General features: G+C 41.2%; 1 protein-coding gene across 1 annotated transcript in view; it reads right to left on the bottom strand.

Moving 5' to 3' along the window:
* MCTP2 (multiple C2 and transmembrane domain containing 2) overlaps positions 1 to 20,758 on the bottom strand; it is a 121,716-nt gene that overhangs the window by 86,174 nt on the left and 14,784 nt on the right. Inside the window, exons 3-7 of the mRNA XM_027877971.1 lie at positions 19,646 to 20,179; positions 14,338 to 14,400; positions 13,085 to 13,193; positions 1,354 to 1,496; positions 484 to 560 (exon numbers count right to left, since the gene is read on the bottom strand). Of these exons, the coding sequence (XP_027733772.1) occupies positions 484 to 560; positions 1,354 to 1,496; positions 13,085 to 13,193; positions 14,338 to 14,400; positions 19,646 to 20,116 (863 nt within the window). The 5' untranslated portion in view covers positions 20,117 to 20,179. The remainder of the gene's footprint in view (positions 1 to 483; positions 561 to 1,353; positions 1,497 to 13,084; positions 13,194 to 14,337; positions 14,401 to 19,645; positions 20,180 to 20,758) is intronic.

The raw sequence follows: 20,758 nt of genomic DNA, 5'->3' as shown, positions 1-20,758 counted from the left end.
TAAATCAGGGCCAGATGCAGCTGCTGCAGGGATGGCTGGCTGCGGGGGGAGGCTGGATATGGGGCGCTGGCAGTGGCTGGGAAAACCGCTCCCCAGCCCCGTGGTGTGCAGGGAAAGGCACCCCGTGTTATGTGGGGATAAGGACGGGTCTCAACCTTCTCCCCCACCCCCGCTCTTTCTTCTTCCACCTCCATAAATTATTCTGGTGCAGCTCTCCCTAAACAATGCCACATACAGAAATTGTTAGCCCTAGAACTGGGCTCCGTCCAGGTTGGATCTGAATCCGGTACGTAACGCCGGATGAAAACGTGTGTGAAGAAGATTTATCTCAAGTGATTTCCCTTAAAATGTGCTCCCCGTACTTCTATCAAAAAAAGTTTGCATGAATAGGCAAATTCCAAGCCAGAACAAAGGCATTTCATTATTTCCCTCTGTTAATCAATTAAGCTGCATTAATAACCTTTAATTAAATAAATGCATTACCTATTGAGCTCAAGTTCAGTGAGCGCTACAAATGCCGAACCCATGAAGTCTGAAGAGGTTAAATCTCGATCGTACACCTGGTAGCAAAATAAGACAAATATTTCCAATTTTCACATCATAAGCCAGTTTTATCCCAGGCGATGAAAGAACAGATATTTTAAGCCCTTTCAGTTCAATTTCGTATTTGAAAGATCAAAGCTTAGATATAATTCAGGGATCATTTTCCATCTCCCTGTTTTAATTTGTATTTTTAACTAAATATTTAACTAGCATTTTGAAAGTATCTTCTTAATATTATGTAAACAGAGACATGTGTGCTGCTATGGATTGTGCCTGTTCCTTTATGCTCCGTGCGACAGCCTAATGAAACACTGCACAAAAATCAGGTACTTCTGGTTACAGATGTTTTAGCAATTAGTGCTCACAACTGGTAGCTTGCGGTTCTGGTAACTATAACGTTACTCATAATGAGAAAAGGCTTCGCTACTTGTCACGGCTCCATCCCAGGTAATAATTCTGAGCAACCCAGCCAAATTACACACTTAAAATGTGCTCCTGAAACCACTCCTGGTTTTCCTGAGTTTGCACAAGCACGGGAAGAAGGAGCAGAATTCAGCTCCACAGCTTTAAAACTGATCCAGGCAAGGAGTTTTATTTCAACTTGGGTTTTTGCAGACGAAAAGCAAAACACGCAAGTAAAATCTGGAAAAGACATATGTGCATTTTAATTTGAAATTGCTGAAAATCTTAAACTGGATTGTGGTTTATATTATGCTGCTACAGAAAATAAAAATCAGTGTTCCTAAAGTTGAAAATAGTTGCTCAAAAAAATACTGGTCCACCTTTTAAAAATCTAATCCCAAAACTTACCTTGATCCAGAGTTTTTGATCAAGAGTCTGTACAGGCAGCACAACAGTTTCATCCCAAACTGGGTTGAGGTTCTTGTAGACGACCTTACTTTTGTAGAGGGTTTTCCCATTCAGTTTAAACTTCACGTACGGGTCACTTGTACCTGTGATAGTAAAAAAAAAAGGTCAGCATGCCCTCATGTAACCCCATGATATTAAATTATATTCTCATAAAATAGCAAATAATAATAAATAGTCATTATTTATTTTTATATACATGCATATTCTTAATTACCTATATAAAAATCGTTCATTCATACAGGAAATCTACAGACGAACCAGAAAGTTGTCTGAAAGCAGGCAACAAAAAAATCTTCATAGTTTGTTTCATCTCTGCTGTTTTATTCTTAAAGAACATTAATTATTCTTTACTAACTTAGTTAACATTTTAATTTGTGAAAAGGGCAAACAGAAGCAGTGATGAAGGACTATTTACAGGCCAACTAACACCACAGTGAAAGAGAGAAAATGTGATCCTGTGACTATGAATATATAAAAGGACCAAAACTCAAAAGCATCGTAACTGGGATAGGAGCTCCAAGGAAACCAGTAACAATAGCTAAAATACCCGTCAGGATTTCATCACTGGTGTCACTTGCCAATTTACTTAAAAACAAATCTGAAGTTTCAGTGAAAAAACACCGACATTATACGTCAGCTCAGGATAAAAACCACACACAGAACAGACTCAGCAAGACCAGGCAATGTTCAGGTAACACATTTTTTAATCCAAGTGGCACAATTTGCCATGGCAATAATGTCCCGTATTTTTATGGAGCAGATGTCCATGCACAGAGTGTGAGGCTCGTGCCACTCGACAGCAATAGAAGGACTTGCAGCTGTCAAAGGAAAACAGAAGAGGGAATCAACTTTTTATTATTGTTATTAAAGTGGCGGCATCGGCACTGACACCAACCATCGTGCAGGACACAAGACAAAAGGGGGAACAAGGTACAGGGAGGATTTAACTAGATGGTTGATTTAGTTATTCATACAGACTTAACAAAAAAATGTCACAAGCTGCAAATAAGGGGAAAAAATAAAACTGAGATGTAGCAGCACGTACAATTAACTGAACCTAAGTGCCACTCATCTGTCACATCCAATATTTTCTCTATGATACCTTGTATTTTGAATATTATATTAAACTTCCCTCTTAACAGTGCAGTTTCACTGTAAGAATAAGGTGATGGTCCTGGCTGCCCCCTCAGCCTGCAGTGAGGGTTCCTGTCAGGAAAGACCGATTTCTACACCAGACTTCACAGCCAGAAATAATCCGAACCTGTCCCCCACTGGTTCCCACTGAGATAGTGACTGACAAACACATGGCACTCCAGGATAATCCAGCCTAAGAGAAATACTCAGTCTTGTCAGTAATTCCGTGAAACAGTGGGAATTTGAAAAGTCCATATTTAAACTTACAAAGAAAGCTCTGGCCAGTGGTATGTGAAGACAAGACCTAAACTCAACAAAAAATAGTTATATGTAAGCATCTATTTGGAATTACATGGCACTGAAAAAAATTGTGCTCGTGGGACATACAAACTTATTTTTAAGAATTGTAAACAGTTTTGATTCTGCTTCAGTTTCAAAAGGGAGGAGTTGAAGAACCAGGCCCATTCTGCACATAAAGGGTGTTCCCTTCACAGAAGAAGAATACCAGTTGGTTTTCAAATACTAGCTGCAGCTGATCCTTTTCCTAAATAATAATTGTTCAAATAAACCCCCTTTTTGTGAAAAAGTGCTGCAAATGTAGTGAGAATTTTCTTTTTCTTCTCCTTGAAGACAGAATAATAATAAGGGCCTGGTCCAAAGCCAGTGAAGTCAGAGGGCAGCTTCTCATTGTTTCCAACGGGTTAGGACTAGACCTTTCCCTAAAAACTTCTCAGAACTATGATTATACTCTTACATAAAGCATACATCTTAAAAACGGCACAATTTCCACAAGGGATGGGAAAATACAGATAAATTGTAGCCCCACAATGTGGCCAGTTGCCCTTAGGGGATTCAGAATTAAGAAATAACATCGTTGAGCTCTTTGCTGTTCATTTCTTGCACCTCCTTCAGAAAGATTTAAAAATTAAAAATAAAAAAAAAAAAAAAAAGAAAAGAAAAAGAAAAAAAATTCCCTGACTTTTATTTACAGGGTAAGTAGGAGAAAGCTGCATTATTAAAATTAAGAGTTATAATAATGCTCACAACCCATGCTGTGCACAAAACAGCAACTGGCCAAGACAGAGAAAGCGACTGATGAAATGAAAGCATGAAGAGGGCGATGGAAGCAGGTGGTCTATGGCCATAACTCATCTGCTTTTGGCAGAGAAAACCCATGAACAAGGGCAAAACCTGAAAAGAGAGAGGAAAATAGGAGATGTAGAGAAAGTAAACAGCCAGCAAGTTCAATACCCACAAGTGGAAAACTCCAAGCCCTTTTCTCCAAGGCTGGGAAGCAAGAAGACTACAGCTTAGTAAGCATCCCAATTGCATTACTGCTCTGAAAGCTTTCCAGGTTGTTATACAGTAAAGGAAAATAAAAGGGGAGGGGGAAGGGCTGCCCAGCACTGCTCATGTGAGCCAAGCTTTAGCAATCATTCTTATATTTTTTTAAATAAATTCTACCCTTATATTTACATCTATTTATATACGGAAACATATATACGCATATAAAAGGAATATACATTTGTATAAATCTATATTTATATTAAAATATATATATATATAGTATATTAAAAAAAAAAAAAAAAACAGTGAGAGGCAGGAGGAAAGCTATAATAAAAAGGGGCCTTTAATTAAATAAGATTGCCACTCTGGGATCAGGCCTTCATGCTTGTCAGCTTACTCTCAAAATAAACATCTCAAAGCAGGGCCTCAGTGGTGTCACTTACTCCAGCAAGGCAGGCTGGGTAATCCCTCGCTATCTTGACAGCCACATAATGTTCAAACTGTTTCACGGGTGAGCGGCAGCACTCGGGCGAAAGAAAATATTAATGCCGGGAATTAATAGAGAAAGGGATGATGGTTTACAAAAGCCAAACAAGGAAAAGGTGTCAAGTTAGTACCCGGTGTTAATTGTGAGGGAAAATAATTGTGGGGGGGTGGGGGCTCGGCGGCGCTTGCCTGTCTGGCTGTCAGAGGGGTAACATCTCAACTAGGCAGGCGGGGAACGGGGTCGGCACGGGAGCGCGGCTCCCGGATCATACAAATGACGGGATGACACCTCCGTGCCGGCAAACAGCTGGACTGTCACCTCCACAGCGGGAGCTGGAGCGCACAGGGCTCGGTGGGGTGGACCTGGATGGCCAGGAGAGAGATGCTGGGAGTGGAGAAAGCGCCACGACACTTTCGGGTGCTCCCAAAGCTTCCCCCAAGTCGCTCCCAAAGCTTCCCCCTAAGTCGCTCCCAAGATGTTGACGAGGCTCCCTGCGTCACTCTGGCTGTTTCTGGTTTTCTTTGAGACACCCCATTGCATCCAGGTGAACAGAACAGGTTAAAAAAGCAGACAGGGAATGAGAAATAAGCCAGGTGGACGAGCCTGTCCTGATGGGATGAACAGCACTGACTGCAAAATACTGACTGCATTTGAATTCAAGGCTTGAAGCCTTCTGGCTTCAAGCTCAGAAAGACGTCTGGAACTATTAAAAGCTATTTATTAGAGACAATCTACAATCTAAGCAGAAAAACATAACTTCTTTTGAAAAGCGCCTAGTGATTTTAGTCTAAAAAAAGGATTTTTGTTTATAATCTTCTTTGAAGTGTGACAGAAATGGATAATTTTCTGAAGAAGTCAGGCCAATTAAAAAAAAAAAGAAAAAAAAAAGGCTTTCAGCAGCCATTTCCTAGTGAAGGCAACTGAATCAACAACTTCTCGGCACGTGCACCCAGGCTCTTCTGAACACAAGGTCTGAACCTGCTCACCTCTCATCCCAATCACATCAACTGTAGCAATGTCCACAGGGGAACAGATCATTCTTGGAGTCAGTTGAGAATTTTGCCCCCAGAAATACCTCTCTGGTTGGAAAGGTAAGGTGTGATGCTTTGAGGTTAATTTGAATATTATGCAATGACAAGAAGGTTCGCACACAGTAAAACATTTATAAAAACTCCAGATAATCTACTTCTCAGCCTAAAACAAACCCAGTAGGAGTAAAAAAAAAAAAAAAAAAAAAAAAAAAAAAAAAAAAAAAAAAAAAAAAAAAAAAGGTGACATCTAAAAAAAAAGAAAATCATTCCATTAGCTAGGCCTGTTTCCCCATTAGAGAAAGAACATTCATCTTGACAGTGATGCTCCCTGGAACTGCTTTGCATAATATCTATTTCACTTCTATTTTCTCCCACTAACACTAAAAAGCAATGAGTGCATGCAGATCAGACATCACCTAAAACACGAGAAAGCTTCAGTGAGTAAAATGATGCTGGGACAGAGCAGTAGGAGAGGGTTCAGTAGCCCAAGAAACTGTTAATGGTGTTTTTAAATGGATACTGCTGCCCTCTAGCAGCTACCGAGAGATGGATCACTTCGACTGTCTCTTCTGCACATTTGCTTTGTAATTAGGAAACAGTAACCCAACAAACCCAGAAGACCCAATATGATTTCAAGCCACACACTGTTTTATAGGAGCAAACTTACTGGAAATATAGCATATGAAACAAGTCTCGTTCCATAAATAAATAAATAAAAATCACCACCAAGCTGCCTTAAAATCCTGAAAAATCAAAGAACAGCATGAAATATAACCTAGACCATCTTAATTTTTGTTTAAAAAACTAAATTTTACTCTGAAGAAGGAAATTAAAGATTTATTTTATAGGCATGTAAAGAATAAATATCTGAAAATCTTCCTAGAAATAGAATTACTGGAGTTATTTACGACAAGGAGTAAAGACATTTTAAAATGGAACACACATTTTTCATTTTAAGTGGAAAACCACTATATTTCTTGTAGTGAAATAGTGCAGATCAAGGCTTAAAGGGGAAATAAAAAAAAGTATTCTGCTGGCAGGAAATCCAGGTAATTTTGGAAAGTTTTGTGCCCAGCTAGTTTTACATGGCCAGATGGAAATGAAACATTGCTTGGAAACAAGCAGCACCAACAGGTTCCAAGGGAAAATAAACCAATAAGTGAACAAAAAAAGAAAACACAACCCAAACCAAACCAAACACCACCACCCCCCAAAAAAACCAAACAAAAACCCAAAAAAAAACAAACAAAAAACACCCCACCACAACAAAACACAGTAAATCAAAAAGACCAGAGAAGTGTGAAGAAAGTGTGCAAACCCACAGTTGATGGGGGAATAAAGGAGGGGGGGAAATGCCTGAACTGAACAGCCACAGAATGAAAAATGCAGATTTAGGAGGGATACGTTAAGGACTCATGACATAAAGAACAGAATTGTGTATGGTAAAAATCGGTCCAACTGAACATTGTATTCCAGTCAGGACTCAGGTTATGAACTCAGAGGAGGTCACAAGGACGGGGCAGAAGGTACATTTACATCATCAGGCAGCACTGAGAAACTTCTGTGGTATCTTATCAAAGAATGGTTTGGGTTGGAAGGGATCTTAAACACCATCTCATTCACACCCTCTGCCATGGGAAGGGACACCTTCCACTAGACCAGGTTGCCCAGAGCCCCATCCAATTTGGTCCTGAACACTTCCAGGGATGGGGCAGCCACAGCTTCTCTGGGTAACCTGTGCCAGGGCCTCACCACCCTCACAGTAAAGAATTTCACCCTAACATTTAGTCTAACCCTAATCTCGATGTTTAAAGCCATTCACCCTTCCTGTCACAACATGCCCTTGTGAAAAACCGCCTCTTCAGCTCCCTTTTAAGCACTGGAAGAGGCTCTAAAGTCTCTCTGGAAACATCTCTTCTCCAGGCTGAGCAACCCCAACTCAGATTTTCTTGTTTTCACAGTCTTTGAACTAATAAATCTCCTTACAGAGTACCAGAAAGATGCAGTGTGAGCTGTTAATGCAGACAGGTGCCCCCGAAGAGCAAGCTCTGATGACTGATGGAGCTATTACAGTTTAAGAAACCCGTTATCTAAATTACAATTCCCACAAAAGAAGAGTCACAGGGTATTCTCTGGGCCCTACCTATTCTCTTTCTATGCTGCCATTCCTACATTTCCTAATTTAGCATTAATTTACCAAGGGCGGATTCGCATATAAATTGCTTTTTTTTGATCTCCTCTTATTTTCCCAAGGTTCCTATCTCTGTGCATTCCTTTGCCACAGCCAATCCAGGTGGGATGATCACAGGGATCACTGTCCAGAAGGCAAAAGTTTCAGCCAGACACGTTGCACTTCCAGAAACTGCCTCTGACACAGATAAACACTTACAGCACCAGCCCTTGTAGACAGATCTCCCAAGCATCCAGAAAACATCAAAATAAGGCCTCAGCACCATTAAAATTCTCAGCAGTTGTAAATTAGGCATGATTACGCCTTTCAAAAAGAAGTGTGTAAAAGTTGCCTAATACATCTCAATAATTAATAAATCTGAAAGCCTAATGATCTAATTGCAGATACCCTGAAAACAGAGAAAGTCTAAATTAATCAGTGTGTTTGCAGAGAGCAATTCAGCCTAATTGCTCTGAGCATTTGCTTTCCAAACAATTACTTGCTCTAAGCTGACAAATACCCAGCACAGCACACACACATCCCTTCCTCTGGCACCCTGGTATCAGCACAGACCCAGACAGCGAATCACAGAAATATCTTGAGATGGAAGGGACCAACAGGGATCATCCAAGTCCAGCTCCTGGATAGCCCAGAGCTGTGAGTGGTGGGCTACTGCAGATTCATTACTACTGAAAGTTAAAAGTGTGTTATCCTACGCCCTTTCTTTCACTTTATTTTGTCCTTGGGAGATTGAGCTCTAGCAAAGCTCTCAGTGATTCCAGAGCTGCCGATGCAGCACAGCCTCTCTGCCAGCTCCAGGAGCCCACTGGGACCCTCTGGCAGTGGGGGCTGTTAGACATGAGAGCAGGTGATGACGTGCTCTGAATATGGAAAGCAGGGTGCACCCATCTAGACAATGACATCCTCTGTACTACTGCACCCCACCTTGCTACCTTCACACGTTCAGCTGCCTTGGGAAAGAAATAAGAGGAAAACCAAAGTGCAGGAACAGGAAACAAATGAAACCTTAAAGAAAGAAATAGAAACGGGGCACAAAGGCCCTGTAAAAAAATCTACGAAACACAAAACCACGTGGAAAAGAGACACACACAAAGTTCAGGCTGGAACCAGGCACTTAAACAAGGGAAAAAAGAAAAAAGACACCAACCACAGCCACTCACCAGCTGACATCACATCCAAGAACTGTATTTCTTATAACCACACTGTTTAACAGATGAAAAATATACTCAAAACTTTGAAAGCACAGGATTTGGAAATGGGAGGGGCTTCTCACCCTTACAGGCACTCAAAACCCGCTTTCTGTTTACTCTTACAGCAGCAGAGCTGGGTGTAAAGGAAGGCAACGTTTCCTTACAGCTGTGGCTTCACGTTGCTGCTCCCTGCCACAGCATCACTGCTGTGCAAAGGCGACTGGTACAGGTAGCACATGTGCACAGTCAGGATTTTAGAGCCAAAAGGAAGCAGGACCTTTCAGATTTCATTAGACTGACTCAAATGATCGTGAGGCATCACCCTGCCCTGTGAAAAGTGAACCAGCAGGTAGAAATGGGCTCCACCCCCTCCTAGTTCAAAGCAGGAAGTTGTAAGCTTCACAAAAACAGGGTCAACAGGGTGACAAAACCACTAAGGGTGCAACAAGATGGTAACACTGACAGCACCACTGATTATTTTTTTAAAGCTAAATAAGATAGGTATCTCTCTGTTCTGCTGTGCTCAACAGATTTTTAATCAATAAAATACATCCCTGCTTTCTTATTACTTAAAACTGCATAGACAAAAACTCCTCGCCATCACTGAGATGCATCGTGTCATCTAGTAACAATACTATAAAAATTACATAAAAATCAAGTTTTTGGTGCTGTGTATATACACACTGAGATCCATAACCTTCAGTGTTTGGGTCATCAATTACAAGAACTTTAAATACAGGACCCACTTGCTGTCCAACATCAGGCACCAAAGGTACACACAGGTAAGATGACAAGCACACTCTACCATCTGCTTAGGCAGTTTCTAATGTATGACTGGGTTAGACTGTAAGCAAGTAAATCAGACTCCAAGCAAGCTGAAGACCAGCAGGTAACACCTCTCTCATCCTGCATCCCTAGAGGGGGCACTGCAATTCAGAGTCAAAAAGGGATTTTTCAGAGCTTCTCCCCTTTTCACCAGAACCAACATCCTGCTCTAACAGCACTTGGCTGCCTTGACTGGGGTACATATTGGGTGTTGCTGTATGGAGGCTTTTTCTTTCATTTACATTTCAAAAAATAGATAAAAGAGGGGAAGAATACACTGCAAATAATAATTTTTTTTGTTTCCTGCATTGCTTATGTACTTTAAAGGAAGCACCAGGGAGTACATGCACCTGAGCCAGGCTCCTGGGCTGACAGACCCTCTCTATAAAGAGCAGGTACAAGAAGAGGAGCTGCAGAAAGTCAGGGACTAGAGAGAATGACAGACAGACAAAAAGCAACTCAAGAGGCAAAAGATGAAGATATAAATAGGAAAGAGCAGTGTTAATAGGATTAATACTATAAAGGAAGGGGGAAAAGCAATAAAAATCTGGTAAAGGGAAGGAGAAATTTAAATTACACCAAAGGGAACATATCCTTGAAAAAGCAGAACACAGCAAGTCCAAAAGTCTGGAAAATACCTGGAAAGCTGGAAAAAAAGTGGAGCCACATGTTGGTCTTATAACCTGCAGTCAGAACTCCTGATCACCTTCACTCAGCCAAACCTAATTAATTCCTAGTTAATAACTGTTAAGTTTATATTAGTAAATTCAAGGAGAACCCTATACATTTGCTGAGGAGAGACAGGATATTTCAGAAACAGCTGTTTCCAATGGCAGAAATATTTCTCCTTTCTCACACACTTTAGATTTATTTTTATATACACACTCAGATAAATACCTCTTACACTGGGATAAAACAAAGAAATAATCACCAGTACAAGAGACTTTACTCATCAGCCAGGAGAGGGCATCACCTACCCGTGCTGTGGGGCTGCTTCTCTTCAGAGCTATTTAAACTGTTGTAAGATAAAACTAAGGAAAAAAGTGCAAACATGAGAAGGCGGCAGGACAGCACACTTCAGTGTAATTTTTTATCTTTCAGTACTTTTAAAAAAGGGCTTGATGACTGCTTTGAGACTTTTTTCCCCCAGAGAAATTGCTGATAACATAATAACTGAATACTAAAATTCAGGAAAATTACAAAACTTACATTAAACCTGACTTAGGCTAGAAATGCTGGCATAAACTCTTCACTCAGTCTGTGGTTTACACGTGAATATTCTGTTATGTAATGTATAGAACACTTCACACAGTATTTGGAATTAGTTTTCATCAATGACTGCAAAGTATGAACAATTTGTTTGAATTAAACCAGGAAACTTCTATTCCTGCGTAGAAACTCCAACTCTCTGCCACCACTCCCACCTAACCAAAGCACTTCTGGAGTTGCACACACAAGGCTGACCAGAGGAGGGTTTAAAACACAGGCCCAGCAACTCAGCTTTCATAGAATGACAGAATATCCTGAGTTGGAAGAAACCCACAAGGATCATCAAAGCTTTACACACTGGAGAGCCCTGGCACCTCTTTGCATAAGGAAAATTGCAGGGAAGAGGGTCTAAGTCCTCTCTCAGCTGTGTCTGGCAGCATTGCTGGGTTTGCTGTTCCCAAAATGTGGAAGAGGCTGACTTGGCCTTCAGCCAAAGCTTCAATCTGATTCACAGGACACGGTGGCCATGGACGACATGTTCCTATATTCAGATTATTCAGAGTACACTGATACCCCAGCACAGTGGCTGTATCCAGCATCAGGGTAGGGACCGGGGAGGAAAGTCACACTCTTTCAGCCCACAAGGCCTGAGGATTTCTCACAATGCAGAGATGGGCAAAGCTGACAACTTTCCACTTTTAAAAGCATGTTGAAAAAGCACAGTGGTTGTAAATCAAGCCTGAGTGTCACACAAAGATGCCACGTAACCCGTACAAAAGCAGAGACCTATAAAGACATGCATCAGGGTATCAGCATTGTTGAGGAGGCAGCACTGCAGCACAGTGGCGACTGAAGAATAATCATTAAGTCACTATTTTCTCCCCTTCCACTGCCTGTGTAATAAAAAGCAGGAATTTTATTGAATTATGTATCACCTCACATAGTCTGTTTACTCAATGAGTGATCATTTGATACAAAACAGAGACTCATCAAAATGGTTTTTTTTCCCCTTATGTTGTTTCACTGTGTTGTCCAGTGCTGCACTGAGACAAACATTTCCTTTCTTACACAACAAAACACAGCCTAGAGCAAAGTGTGCTCTGTCTTCTCTAGAAATACTACTCTGCTGGAATTGCTCATTTCTAGCATCTTTTTCATAGGAGCAGCTGGATGTGTCCTGGCTTGTGCAGCTTGCTAGTAAATCTGATGAACTACTACACTGTTAAGAAACTCTATATAACCAGTAAAGATCTTAATCTAAGTACTCATTCACTCCTTCCAGAAAATGGGAGGAAAAACAAGGCAAAAAACTTGGCCAAAAGTTACAGTTTTGTGAAGACATGAAAAACCGGTATGGAAAAAATTAACTGAGATAGTGGATAATAAAAATCCCAACAAGCACCCCATGTAAGAATGTTTCTAAATAAGACAGGTCCCTCCAGGTGCAAACCTTCACAGGCCTTTAGACTGTGCAATCTTATTTTCTTTAAAACTGTAGGAATAAACCCTACAGCTTTATCTCAAAATAAACTGCTCACACATTTTGCAACACAAAGGTATCAGAATTGTTTCCACACGCTAAATAAAGACTGGACACATGAAAGAGCTCTCTGACAGGTTCAGAGAGCCTCTGCAGAACCTCTGCCAGGACAGTTCTTCCCTCCACAGCAAGCGGAGAAACTACCAACTGGCTGTTTAAAAGCACTTTCACTCCCTGTTGCAACAGCCTGAAGAAGAGCCAGGCTAACAGCAGGCACCTTCACATAATTTTTTCCAGGAATTCCCCAAATCTTTTCTAATTTACTTGATACATCATTTGGGGGCTCGATTTTGGGATTTGGGGGTTTTTAGCATGTCACCATCGTTCAGTCACATCCCGGATTAGAGAGAGGGTTGCTGGCTTGCAGCCCTGCTCCTGTGGTTTCCCTTTCATTAACATCTTTGCAAAAGCACTCCTAGAGCAGCTCCATCATTTAATAAATCTCCAAATATTCTCCGGGTTTTTCTGGTTTAGGGTTTTTTTAAGCTAAAATAGACTTTCTTTCAATTAATAGGAACAAGTGCTTAGAGTAACCAGAAAGGTGCTTTGCAGCTGTACTATCAAGCAGGAGGAGCAGCAAGCAGAGGGCAGCTCCCTCCCCTGTGTACCTACAGCGGACAAACCCAATCTCTGACTGCTCTAACCTGGACAAGACATACAAGTCAAAGTTTTGTTGCATAGGAGATAAGAAAAGAAGCCAATGTGCTGCCAGTCTGAAATCAGTGAAAGGAGAGCTGTGTGAATGTCAAAGGAAAACAGCTGAAAGGTGGGGCTCACCACAGCGATCTCTGATAACCAGGTTCCGGCCTTCCTTCAGGTGGATGGTCAGCAGGTAGGCAAAGGGGCTGGGCAGGTCACTCAAGCAGTCATTTGCTTCCTCCAGAGCCTAAGGAGAACAAAGAAATCAGTCACCAACACACAGCTCCTGAAGCAGACCATGAAAGAGGCAGGTGTGCTCTTGGTTCTGCAGAGACAAAGTTCTCTTTTTTCCTTAGGGCAATCTTACATAAAGGAACAAAAAAGGAAAAAGATAAAAGATTTCTTTCTCAAGCTTTATTTCGCTACACAAGTAGCTAAGTACCAGCACTGGGTATGCTCAACAAAAAAAGGGGTAACACAAGGAGGGTCGTAGATGGAAATGCTTGGTGATATTAACAACCACAGACACATGCACAGTTTTTCCAAATCCTATCAGCTCTCTGCATGTTTTTTTTCCTGGCTGTTTCTTGTGCATTCGTAGAATATCTCAAGTTGGAAGAGGTTCATCGAGTCATTTGTGCTCATCTGATAAACTCACAAGGAAGTACATATCTCACACAGCTACTGAGATGAGAACAGCATCTCTACACAGTTCCAAAAGAGAGAAACCCAGCGGCAGGCAATGCTGGTTGTGAGGTTTTGCAGAAGCAAACTCGAGATGATTCTTGTTCGGCAGAGCTGCTGCCAGGGTTGCACACCTCAGCATCAGCATCATCCAGCAGGCACCTTCAGTGAAAACAGCCTCTAGACAGCACTTGAGAGGTTATCAGAGGGCAAAGGTAAAGAAGTTCATCCAGGATAGGCAAACATGCTTTACATGAGAATAACATTACAAAACTGCCAAGGCCTTTTCACGCTGCCCTAAAACTGTTTTTGTTGTCTGTCAAGCCCTACAGCTGTGTTATCTGCTGTGTTTACTCTAATCCAATTTGTTCCTAGGCTGTTAGATGAGTATTTACGCTGATGCTTTCATCAGTTACCAGTACAATACAGATACTATATAATCCAGAATATTTGGGTCTATTTTAAAACATCAGCAACTGCTGTGAACAACTAAAAAAAAATAAAAATCAAACAACCACAAGAAACCAAAATTACCACTAAACAAACCCCCCACAAAGAAACAAACAAAAAAAACCCACACTGGACAAATTTATAGATGGCTTCTTCACCTGCTGGGTTTTTAAACATGTAAGAAGCAGAAAATCTGAAGTCAAAATAAATTGTGCTTCTGATCAACTTTAAAAATGCTTTAAAATGACATGACTTACCATTTGGTCATCAAAATTTTGAGATGACAGGGAAGAGTCAAAATCCATTTCTCCACATGGGTACTATAAAACAAAAGATACAATGAATTAGACAACAGTAATACAGGAAAAGAAAATACTCCTAGTATCAGTCAAGAAATAACTCAGACATGTAATGAGTGAAATTCTTTTACTTCTGCTTATAGAACCTTCTCTCAACAATTTAAATATACATTTCTTTTTCCTGTTTTGCAGTAACTGCACTTAGTCTCTTGAGTTTAATCCAAGAAAATAAGTGCCTGCTTCCAGCTATTGGAATAACTTCTTCTCCTCTCCAGCAGCAAGTGCTGAAGGTCCTTACCACAAACTCTTCTGATGCCTGAAGGTTACTGCACCTGGAGACAGGCTACTCTCACTTTACTACAATTTCTCCTTCCAGGAAAAGGATTTTTTTGCTCGGTTTGGTGGGGTGTTTTGTTTTGGTTTTGTGTGTGTGTGGTTCTTTTTGTTTGGTGTTTTTTTGTGTGTTTGTGTGTGTTTGGTTTTGTTTGTTCGGGGTTTTTTGAAATAAAAAGTGCTCAGGGGAAAAGTTAAAATGAAATGGTCAAAGGGAAAGGTGTCTTGGTTTTGGCTGGAATAGAATTCATTTTCCTCCTCGTAGTTAGTACAGTATTGTGTTTTAGATTTAGGATGAGAACAGTGTTGATAACACACTGATGTTTTAGCTGTTGCTGGACAGGGACCACTGCTCAGGATCTGGCTGGGCATCACTCAGCAGGGGATAAGCAATTGCACTGTGCATCACTTGTTTTGAATATTTTAATTGTTGTGTCATTCTTCTAAATTATTCTCTCTTCCTTTCCTGTCTTTATCTCAACCCACCAATTTTACCTTCGTTTTCCCCGATTCTCTCCCCAGTACACTCTGGGATGGAGGATGATGTCTCACAATGAGGGGGGAGTAAGCAAGAAGCTGTGTCATATTTAGCTGCCTGTAGTGTTAAACCATTACAAAAGGGAAAAAAAATACATTGGACATGTACTTCCCCCTGCTTTCTGCAGTAAGTGGAAGATCCAAAGATTTTTTTATCCAGCGCCCAGCATAGGAGAGGAAGTCAAACGTTTCTTCCTAAATAATGACTCATCAAAAAACTTGAGGCTACCCTGGCACGACATGTAGACTGGACACACAGAAGGGATTCATCAGTCAAGACACCTCTGATGTTATTTTGACTGCTAGAACAGCCTATGATCACCATTTAAGCTGAAGAGGACCTACGTGCCTGGGCAACTCTTTTGGTCTAATGCAGGGCACTCACAGCCCATTCAAATACAAAGATTTATGCAAAGAATAACCTCAGTCCACAAAAATGCACACAAGGTGGAATTCGATCCTCATGTGAAAATGTTATTATGTGCAGTGTGGTAACATCCAAACCCCTCAGATGAGAGAGGCATTGTGTGGAGCACTATAGAGACATTTAAAAAAGAACAAGTTCCTGCACCAAAGTACATAAATCTTAGATATATTGACATGCTGAAATAAATATAAATACCCTTTGTGTAATTCCTCACCTCCTCCTCCCCCAAATGCACATATTACATATCAGGAAGTAGAGTAATTCAGCATTGCAAGTAAAATTTCCCTTGCATGACAGACAAAATTTAACATTATGGTTCCCACAGTAATCGTAACTTGGCCACCTTGCAAAAACACATTAAAACTGGAAAAAATTATCATCATAAAGAGCAGCAGAAGAATTTTCTCACACAACAGAGCTGAGTTACAGCTGCTAGGGGAACCCTAACTTTGAATTTTCTGACTCGTATGCATAAAATCTCACTTGTGTGCATTAAACTTAGCATTTCTTGGAGTCTCTGGCTTCACAAGAGTCTCCTTCAGGCACCATCATTGGCACTGATAATGGTTTCTCTTTACAGCTTGTTTTACATGGCACAAACGCAGGATCAAAGAACTCCACTGAAATTATAATAATTTTAAAAGTACTATCTTGGGTAGCTTGATATCATTTATAATAAAAAATTACCCTCAAAGTTATGATTTTGTCTTTTTTCGGTCTTTTGTTTACTGGCATTACACCCACAGATATTAAACAGGAATTATAATTTTAAGTAAAAAAGCTTAGTTTTTTCATTTGAACTCCTCCTAACATAAATTACTATTATACTAGGTAGCTAATTGCAATGAGATCACTGAATACAGATAAACATCTTAGTGAAAATTTGGTCCTGAAATCTTGATTTTTATCAAACTACAGCAACATTTCTCAACTTTAAACAAAAGTGGACACATTTTGGGCCAACAGTCCCAAACATATCTGTGTGAAAACAAAGCAAGCAAGAGTGTATGTGTGAATACATATATATTTAAATAAATCGAAAGTTCCTCTTCACAAGATTTACAACCTCTGCCTCCTCGTTTTCTGCAGAATGATTAAAAATAGGAGGGCACCGAGTGCATCAGCAACAGGACAAGGCTGTGGGTTGCCAGTGACTCACTGCAAAGCGTTGGCAAGAAGACGAAGAAGTGTCAGAACACCCCAGCAACGACACGTGGCCATGGACAAAACTCAACGGCAAAAAGAGTGACATTGCTGGAGCCCTTTACAACCTGAGCCAGGCAGGGAGGGGATTCAATGCAAATTCACTTCCCTCTTCACCCCTCAGATTTGCCTGGCTGGGCTGCAGTGGAGAACAGAAAGTAAATCTCTCGACAAATGGAAAAACTCCTGTGACGAGAGGCTTTGCTGGAGATGGCACGGGCTGAGCACCAACAGCTCCTCACGGAGAGTTCAGACCAGTGTGAAAACCACAAGCCCACAATGACGATCATGCACGAGGTTCAGAAAGCATCTCACGGTATCGGGTGGCCAAAGACAAAAAGGAAGTGAGTAGGTGGCATGTGACAAGCAATTCAGGGAGGAAAAAAAACCTCAACCTACATTTTTTGTGGTTTTTTGTTGGTTTTTTTTTTTTTTCAGTTTGTTTTGTTCCAGGGATCTGCCTGGCTTCTGATTTGCCTCCCCGAACAGTGAGTGATGCTCACAAAAGAACAATGCTCGTTCTTTGAACTCTTGTGTTGCTCCTCACAGCAACCCCACCCAGTATTCAGAGACTCTGTAACCACCTCTGAAACAAACTGTTCCCATCCAAGACACGCAGAGCACAAATCCTGTAGCTGTTCATTTAAGTACAAGAAAAGCTGAATACTGAGGTTGTCATAGAATCATAGAACGATTTGGGTTGAAAGGCACCTCAAAGCTCACCTAGTTTCAATGTCCCTGCCATGGCTAGGGACACCTTCCACTATTGAATCAGATTCAATATAATTAAATTTGTTCAATATTCCTTACCCATTTCTATTTTCCTTTGCTTCATTCGCTCCTACGTATTTTTGAGGAAAAAGATATTTCTGCCTTTAAAAGCTGTACTGGAGGCAGATTATAGGAAGGAAAGATACTCACATAGTGAGATGATTTGCCATAAAAGTAAATACTACATGATTTACACACAGTAGCACATGCAGAAATACACATTTAGGGAAAGACATGAATGCTGCAGAAAATAAGCCGGACTCAGACTGCACATCTGGAGGAAACTTTCCATCACTACACAGGTACTTCATTCTCCTTGAACACTTCATTTCCCCAAAATCGAATCAGGATTTAGTATTAACTTCGGTGTGCTGTGGTGAATTTTAGATTAAGGTTTAGATTAAGGATCTACAACACCAGGAAAAAACTGCTGCTGTGGTTAAAACAACGTGGACGAACTCTCAAAATGAGAGTCCACATATTTGCCATATATTGATTGAAGTGCTACAACTTTTGAGTAAAGTTTGAGCACAGAAACAAGGCAATATACTATTTCAGCCATTTTTTTTATGGAGCCCTCTGAATAATGGTACACTCCACTAAGATAAAGCCAATGTGTGAACAATTTACAACACTAAACTGCAAGTGACGGTCAGTAACTACAGGCCTGACACTTTGCATCATAACATGCTACACTGATTTGGTAGGAATATACAGGCCTTTGAGATGCAGAACAAGCAGTTTATATCAGAAAGGACCATTTTCCCCACAGCAGCACTAACCATCATTTTGAACAGTGTAGTTAAAAAATAATTAACCTGTTAAAAATAATTAACCTGTGAGATCACCATTCCCAGGAGGAGTTTAAACCAAAATGTTTGATTGACATTTTTGAATATTGAATGGCTAAAGAAACCAGCCATAACTGCAACAACTAGGTAATGGGAAAAAGGCTGCAAAAAGTTCAAAATCTAACCTTCCCACTTAGAACTCAACAAGAGGACACATACTTCCACAAAACATAAATAAAACAAACTTTTCCTGAAGTGTTTCACAATCTTCACCTGCTGTCTATTTTATGAAGCCATCATGAAACTCCACAGGATTCCCAATTTGCTCAGGCCAGGCAGGAATTAGTTTCATGTCAGTTTTGGAGCACATTGGTCTCCGATCCTCCTGTGCATGGGAAATTATGTCCAGCTACATAAATACTGACCACAGAGGTGGGAGGGAAGGGAAGGGGAACATGATGGTGAATGCAGAGGGAGCATACTGGTTTTGCGCCTCTTCTAAATCATCATGATGAAAACCCAAAGGACAGTCCTGAGCATGATGCTGCATGTTCTGTTCTCCATCACGTGACTGTTTTGGTTAATTCCAGAGACAGGCAGAATTCACCTTGCTCACAGTCATCTTTCACCTATTGCCTTCATCTGGGTCTTGAGTGGGTGAATGGTAAATTGATTTTGCTATATAGCAATCCTGGTAAACTATAGTAAGTAAAAAGCAAATGCATCACATTTCAAAGCTCAGAGGGCTGCAACAACTTTTTAATTAAGCAAGCAGTTCCAACAAATCTGAAAAATCTGAAGTGCCATTAAAAAATAATACAATCATTAAAAAAGAATAATAGAAAAACTAAAAAATTGAGCAGGGTTATTTTGCAGTTCCAGACTGACAGAAACGATAGCTGAACTAGTCTTGAATAATGTGCATATTATGTAAAATTTATGCTTATTTGTATTCCCCATTCATTCCTTGAAGGGAGCCCCCTCCTCACAGAATCACAGAACGGTTGGAAAGGACCTTAAAAGATAATCTCGTTCCAACCCCCTGCCACGGGCAGGGATACCTTCCACTAGACCAGGCGGCTCAGAACCCTGTCCAACCTGGCCTTGGTTGGATCTTCCACCCCTTTATAACCCAGACAATTTTAAGGAGAGGCACAATGAGCCCGAGGTGGCCGCTGAGCCTGGCCGATGCTCAAGCACCTACCTCTGCCCCCTCGTCCGTCAGAGCAGCGCTCAGGCGGGAGCTCTGCAGCAGCTCAAAGAGGTCGTCGCTGGATTTCCTCTTGCCCTCGGACACGGGGTTGCCCGCAGCCTGTGAGTCTGGGGGGGTGACAACCACCTCTGTCCGTGTCACCTGCTGGGACAGCCACGGCCAGTCCTCTCCCACCGCCCTTGCTGAAGCGCTTCTGCTTTTCAGGGACATCACAGACCTGGAGAAGCTCTTGGGGGAGCTGCTCGACAGCACCTGAGTACTTGAATAAGTCGTTTCTTCCTCCGTAAGAGTCTCCACCTCCAGCATGTCAGGCACCGACACACTGAGACATCGGTCCAAGGAATGCACTGTCTTCATCATCTTGCTAGACCTCTTCTTCGTCTTCCTCACGCTCAGGTTTTGCAGGAATGGTCTAGTTTTCTGTTTCAGGGATCCCCATACGGATGGTTTATCCAAGTCCATTGCTGCGAGGGGAATCTCAGCGATGCCTCCTGCACAGAACAGCTTCAGCGATTCCCAGGGTGACTAAAAGGAACGTAGGAAGAGAGCAAGTCAATCACAAAAGTGAACAGCCGCTCAAGACTATGATTCATGTTGTCTCATCTTAAAACTTTCAGTCATTTTTCTAAACAGTTAAAACGGAGCATGTCACATTAGTAAGTGCTTTCAAATACAATCTGGTGGGTAGGTTTGATTATTTAGGAGGAAAACAGCCAGAACAAGTATTTTTTCCTACACAAAAATGCAATGTCTGCCCACTACTTCATGATTGCTAAGAGGAGACATTATATTTCTTCTTCTGCCAACTCCTGATTTGTGAAAACTTGAGATTTCTCCAATTTGAAACCGTTCCTGTACAAAACTTACTGATGGGAGTTAAATCGTGATAATGTGAGCACACGAAACCTGCTGGCAAAGCTGGCACTGACATTTCTGCTGACACTTTTCCAGGCTATGTAGGGTTGTGTTGGCTATTTCCAAGGCTACGTGGATTCTTACAGGACATGTTAATGGACAAGCACACACACCACTGGTGGATTCATCTCTGAGTTAACTCATCCTGAGCATTTACACAGTTGGGAGGGACAAGAAGAAAAGGGGTAC

The sequence above is a fragment of the Empidonax traillii genome, unplaced genomic scaffold (genome assembly GCF_003031625.1).
Source record: "Empidonax traillii isolate 1590-97213 ecotype Southwest subspecies unplaced genomic scaffold, ASM303162v1 scaffold36:size2505666, whole genome shotgun sequence".
Classification (NCBI taxonomy): Eukaryota; Metazoa; Chordata; class Aves; order Passeriformes; family Tyrannidae; genus Empidonax; species Empidonax traillii.
Note: the sequence above shows the minus strand (reverse complement) of the source record. Positions and strands in the feature narration are given on the sequence as shown.